This window comes from Quercus suber, unplaced genomic scaffold (genome assembly GCF_002906115.3).
Source record: "Quercus suber isolate HL8 unplaced genomic scaffold, Cork oak 2.0 scaffold_380, whole genome shotgun sequence".
NCBI lineage: Eukaryota > Viridiplantae > Streptophyta > Magnoliopsida > Fagales > Fagaceae > Quercus > Quercus suber.
This window is the reverse complement of record NW_027069832.1, coordinates 516,080-522,498: the sequence shown is the minus strand read 5'-3', so window position 1 is coordinate 522,498 and position 6,419 is coordinate 516,080. Positions and strand designations below refer to the sequence as shown.

The following is a 6,419-nucleotide window of genomic DNA, read 5'->3' as shown; positions in this document are numbered from 1 at the left end:
TTATGGGCGGAAAAATCACATGACCATCATAACATATGATCGATTCACCACATCAAGAAGACTCATTAACTAATTCGCACCACTTGTTGTGTCTTGTGTGTATATGAGGGCTATCAAGGTGAATTAGACGGATATGAAAATTACAGAAAATAATAATAGAAAGAATTTAAAGCCAAGTAGTAGGTGTTTTTGTAATTAACCCATACCCAAGGGGTGTTTTTGTATTTAGGCAAAAAAATGACAGGTAAAAAAGGAATAGCCAAGAACGAATGAGCCCAAAGGGAAAAGCGAAAGCAAGAAAAGAAGGCCCAAAAGGAAAAAAGAAAAAGAAACCCAAAAAAAAGGAAAAGGTCCAGACAGGTAGGCCAGGAATCTTCCAAAAAGTTCAAATTCTGACCATTCAAAAGAAGAACAAAACACAGGGACAACAGTCTTTCTTTGCAATTACTGAAAGTTGAAAATACTTCAAAATTTCAAAACAAATCAACACCTTGTTACTTTGTGCCTGCTAGACGCGGCTAAAGCTCTTTTGATTATGTTGATGATGAAGAAGCAGCAGAAGACGAACAGTATCTCTGTTTCTCTGATGAGCAGCAACCTTCAGAGGTACTGTTGCTTTACTTTCTCAACAATTACCTTGGTTTTTGTCACTTTTCATTATCTGATTTCTTTTCTGGGTCCACTGTAATGTTTATATTTGGTTCTGGAGTTGGGTTTTTTTTTTACTTTTTACTTTTGACCAGAATTTAAGGTTATGCTTTTTTTTTTTTTTTTTTTTTTTTGTGTTCCAACTTCTGGGTTTTGAAGGACTTCTTGTACGGCATGTAATTCATGATTTAATTCGTTGTTGTCTTTGTTTCATTGGAACTTTTTACTTTCTATCTATTTAATAAGAATGGTTGCTGTGGGTATATGGGGAGAAAAAAAGGTTGCATATTTATGTTTCTTGTCATAGAATTATGTTGCTTTGTGATGGATTCTGCCAGAAATGGTATTGAGAGTTGAAGTGTAAATTTGTGTTCTTTCTTTATGGGGTTATCACTAATTCTTGAAATGTTTGTTTGTGAACTAGATCCCTTGCTTTATTCATGGGTTTTTTTACCACCAATTATTAGTTACCTTTTTATTCACGAGCTGTTAAACATGTTTTTTCTTCTTATGTTTATGTGTTTGTTTAATGGAAGAGATTGGAGGGAACTGAGTAACCCAATTGAGGATAGAAACTGTAGGCGTGTTCGAAGAATTTGGCTGACCGAGGTAAAGAACCCATTTAGGAGGATAAAAATGAAAAGTCATGGGACTAGATGAAATCCCCTTTGAAGTTTGGAAGTGCTCAAGAGATGTAGGTGTGTGCCGGTGCCTGTTGACAAATCTTTTTAAAAATTTTAGTGTGCTTAGTGAGTAAAGTAGAAGGTGCACTTAACACCTATTTACAAAAAGGAGGGAGATATTCAAAACTATACAAATTGATGTGGAAATAAACTTATAAGTCACACTATGAAACTTTGGGAGAGAGTAACTGAACATAGTAACATACACGAAACAACAATATCGGAGAGCAATTTGGTTAAAGAATGTTAACAAAAATTAGGGAAATACAAGGAAAGATAAGATACGAAATGAGGAAATTTGTTTAAAGATAGGGTTAGTTCCTATTGATGAAAGGATGAGGGTGTGTCGCTTGAGATGGTTTGGTCATGTTTAGAGGAGAGCAATTAATGCACCAAAGAGAGAGTGAATTAATTCAAGTTTGAGGAACAAAAAAAGGAGAGGAAGACTAAAAATAATATTAATAGTAGTAAAAAAGGACATGTCAATTAAGGAAGTAACAAAGAGTATCGGGTAGAATGGCAAAAAAGAGCGCATGTAGCTGATCCTAATTAGTCTGTTAAGCAGACCCCAAAATGTTAGACTAAGGCCTGGTTGTTGCTGTTGTATGTTTATGTGTTGGGTAGAACCCAGGTCTTTTTGTTACTACCTTGATTAATTCTTGACTTCTAATTGAAAAATAACAACTTCATTGTTGCAAGGCAGCTATATGACTTGCATGCTTTTTCAATCATGTTCTTCTTGGAGTTAGAATTGAAGGTTTTAACATGGATTCAATAAATGCATTTGTTTTTTTCCTTAAAATCTTTCATCAGCTTCCTTTGTTTATCAGAATAGTAGTTTCAATCTTTCTATGATGAGCTGGTTACATCTTAATATTTCAACTCCAGGTAAAAGGTGACAATCTGACATATCATTGTCTGTTTTCTAAATCGGAGTAGTGGGATTTAGCATTCTGGGACCATTTAGGATTGGCATCAGTGTAGAGTCCCAGTGGTTTGTGGGCTTTTTGATTTAGAACTTTTGGAATCTCCACTGGGACTTTTTGATTTAGACTTTTGGAGTCCAAGAGATCCGTAGAAGTCAAATTTATCTGTAAAATGATTCCAACTAGTAATGGGGGAGACTTAATGGAAGTTCAAAAAGACTTGGCCTCAAGTTCGACCCCGTATGCTTATACGACCAATGAAAATGGTGCTCTTCAAATTTCAACATCCCGAAAGGGACTGCTAAGTGATGAAAATCCTAGAAGAGGGAATAAGGGCAGGTTATCAATTACTCCCAGTAAACTAAGCTTACTGAAAATCAAGTCAAGCAGTAATTTAGCTTCCCCATCAGCTAAAGTTCAGCATATTGCAGAGGAAAATGATGAAACCCCACAGTCTGTACCTTCTTCCAGTAGTCAAGGTTTCCAAAAACGTTTTAGTGGGATTCTAGCTAAGAAAATTAATTGGGAGTCCCTGATGACAATCGGTAAAGAATGGATCAAGAACCCTTTAAACATGGTTCTTTTTTTATGGATAAGCTGTGTTGCTGTTTCAGGAGCGATCCTATTTCTCGTTATGACAGGTATGTTAGATGGTGCCCTGCCACAGAAGTCACAGAGAGACACTTGGTTTGAAGTCAATAATCAAATTCTCAATGCTCTTTTTACTCTTATGTGTCTGTATCAACACCCAAAGCGGTTCCACCACCTTGTGCTTCTGTGGAGATGGAAGCCTAAGGACATCTCTGCACTCAGAAAAATATACTGCAAGAATGGCACTTACAAGCCAAATGAATGGGCCCATATGATGGTGGTAGTTGTGTTACTCCATGTTAATTGCTTTGCTCAGTATGCCTTATGCAGCCTTAACTTGGGATACAAAAGATCCAATCGACCTGCTGTGGGTGTTGGTATCTCTCTGTCTGTTGCAATTGCTGCCCCAGCAATAGCAGGTGTGTATTCCATTTTAAGCCCCCTTGGAAAGGAGTATGACTCTGAAGTTGATGAAGAAGCGCAGGTTCAACCTCTTTCTAATGGCACTAGTTGGTCTAGCCAACTAACAATGAAGTCGTTAGAAAAAAGATTTTCATTTGCATCGAGAACTGAGCAGAGGATTATTGAGTATGCACCCAAATGGAGTGGGGGCCTATTTGATATTTGGGAGGATATTTCTATATCTTATCTCTCTCTTTTCTGTTGTTTTTGTGTTTTTGGGTGGAATATGGAAAGACTTGGGTTTGGGAATATGTATGTTCATATTGCAACTTTTCTCCTCTTTTGCATGGCTCCATTTTGGATCTTCAATTTGGCTGCCGTCAATATTGATGATGAGACCATGAGGGAATGTCTAGCATTGACTGGTGTTGTGCTTTGTGTGTTCGGTTTACTCTATGGTGGATTCTGGAGGATCCAAATGAGGAAGAGATTCAACTTGCCTGCAAATAACTCTTTTTGTGGAAAACCTGCAGTTGCAGATTGCACACAGTGGCTTTTCTGTTGTTGGTGCTCCCTTGCTCAGGAGGTTCGTACAGCTGATTTCTATGATATTGTGGAAGATAAATTTTGCAGAAAACAGAAGGACAATAATGGCCAGCCGGCACTTTCCCCTTTATCACGTGAAGGTGGAGCAGTTCAATCCAGATACAGTTCAACTTCTTTACATTCAAACAACCCTAGGTTGTCTAAGCTCAGGACTGAAAACTCCCCAGGTCCAAGCAGACTTTCAAACTTTCATAATAGTCCCAATGGAAAGCTCCTCCTGGTCGAGGAGTTTTCTGAAGAAGGTCAAGAGAATTTTATGAAGCCACCTGATCTATCATCAATGCAGAGAGATGAAATTCCATTGAGGCATTCAGTAGACGCTCAAGTGCCATAGTGCTTATGGTGCTGGGGAATCCATGTAATACCATGTCAATTTTTTATAAACTCCTTTTTGTTGTTCATCTTTGTACTTTCATAGCTTCTAGCATGTGTAATTTGACGTGTCCTTGTTATACACTAATCAGCCTAAGTATCATCTTCAATCTTCAGCGAATGTCTGCTAGGCTTGCATACTACAATAAAAGGGATTAGAGTCTCTTTATGATCTAAGACGCATTTAGAGAGGATAAGTTTAACTACGAGTAGATTTAACTATATTATTGACATGGTAAAAGGATTAGAATGATAGATTTTAGAGTGTGGAAAGTTGGATTCTCAGGTGGTTCAACAAATTCCAGCATTACTGTGCCTTTGCCTTCACAAGAATTTCATTTCTTGGATATAGGAACAATGAGATATCATCAGCTATTTTTCCAGAGTTACTTTCACATGATTGGTCTTGGAGTCTTTGAATGTTTTAGTCTTCCTTAAAGATGCTCTATCCAATTATGGACCATACATTTGTAGTCCTATCACTGAGAAAGCTTATACTGCTACTATCTTATCTGGTGTTTGACATAGCATCAAAGGTACAGGTTTAGTAAGAACATGAAAACCCCATTCCTGCATGAAAATGTAAAGGCAGAGAGCATCGTCGTGGTGGCAATACTCATGTACGTTTTATTATCATATGTGCCCGTTTGTAACAGTTTAATATTTCAGCTTTTCGAAAATGATAATTTTTTAAAAAAAATTGTACCTTCGAAAATTTAAATTAAAAAAGAAAAAAAAAGGTAACACTAGTTTGAAAATTTTGCTTTAGAAAAGTGCTGAACCGCAGACACTCATGAGGAGAAATGGAATATAAAGCAGCTTTGATTCAAACTTTTAAAGGATATGTCCTTGATTTGATAATCACATATTACTTTTGTTAACAAGCATGTAATTGATTATTTAAAAATGGATCCTTTATTAGATTGGAGATTAACAACACCTTAGACCCTTTTTTTTTTTTTTTTTTTTAATGGAGTTCTGTATATTTCAAAGTTTCTCAATGTGGTTATGGACTTCCTCCACATAAGTGTAGGACTCGCTGGCTGGTGTCTTGGACTTGTGCTGATAAGAGACATCCTGCTCATCATCAAGATCATCCTCAGAGTATGAGGAAGCCCGTCTCCTCTTTGCATGGCGCAGCTCTCTCTTTAGTTTTTCTATTTCCAGTTGCAAGTCGCGGTTCTTCTTTGCATGGGACATGTGACTTCTGCTCTGTGATTGGCCCTGGCTAAGGCGCACTGTGTGTACGCTACCTTCACGATTTTGTCCCTCTCTAGGTTGGCGAAATGGTCCACGTGTTAGGATGCCCTGGATTCTGCTTGCTGTTCACCTTGCCCTGCCATCATCAACTGTGTTTTCACTCTTGCACAAGCCTTCCCCACAGACGGCGCCAAGTAGGGTCAGTTTTTGCGGCCCATGCCCAGGAAGTATGAATTAGGAGCCCACCGAGCCCAAAACAATAAATTTTGTAGAGAATGGGTGAAAGGGCTAGGCTAATAATGAAAATAACAGTATTAAACAGCCCCCAATGGGAGATTTGAATTAATGTGTTCTTGGACTAATATGAGTGCTCTGTCCGAAGAGATGCTTTTCATTGATAGTCTAGGGTTACAATTCCTGGAGCTACAATAATCAAATATCTCTCTTTTCCTTTCTTTTTCGCCCCCCCATCTATCAGAGGCACCCTTCCCTTATATAGCATTGCCTTCTTCCATCTCCTCCGTCCACCTGTTCATCATCCAGGCACCCACTTGAGTGTATGTCCCATCACCCCACTTTTAGCCTTATGTGAGTGGCGGTAGCTGAGAATGCACTGTTCAGGGTCTTATCCACATAAATGCGGCCAGGAAGGTAGGTGCCTTGCATTAAATGTGGTGGTTGAAGTATGCCTCCTTGATATTTCACTGTTCCCGTTATCTTCATGTGTGTCCGAGGTTCCTCTCCCTCTAGACACTTGTCAAACAGATCATTTGAACCTCCCAAGCTCGTGTTGGGTCAAACCTCTTCGGATCCGAAAATGTTGGACTACTCGGTCACATGATTACCTCCTCGGATGGCACACGTGCTCGTCTCAAGGCATTCCCCTTTGACGTGGGCCTCTGACTGAAGGTCACACCTCCTCGGACGAAAAGTGTTCCTCATTCAGGGCCTTGGGCCCAATAAGTTGGGTTGGGTTTTTCTCCCCCCACAT

At 38.8% G+C, this 6,419-nt stretch overlaps 1 protein-coding gene across 1 annotated transcript; it reads left to right on the top strand.

Moving 5' to 3' along the window:
* Positions 1–345: 345 nt before the first annotated feature.
* Positions 346–4,344, top strand: LOC112023426 (uncharacterized). The gene is made up of 2 exons (XM_024056034.2): positions 346–606; positions 2,220–4,344. The coding sequence occupies exon 2, from the start codon at positions 2,430–2,432 to the stop codon at positions 4,188–4,190; it is 1,761 nt and encodes a 586-aa protein (XP_023911802.2). The 5' UTR covers positions 346–606; positions 2,220–2,429; the 3' UTR covers positions 4,191–4,344.
* The last annotated feature ends 2,075 nt before the right edge of the window (positions 4,345–6,419 follow it).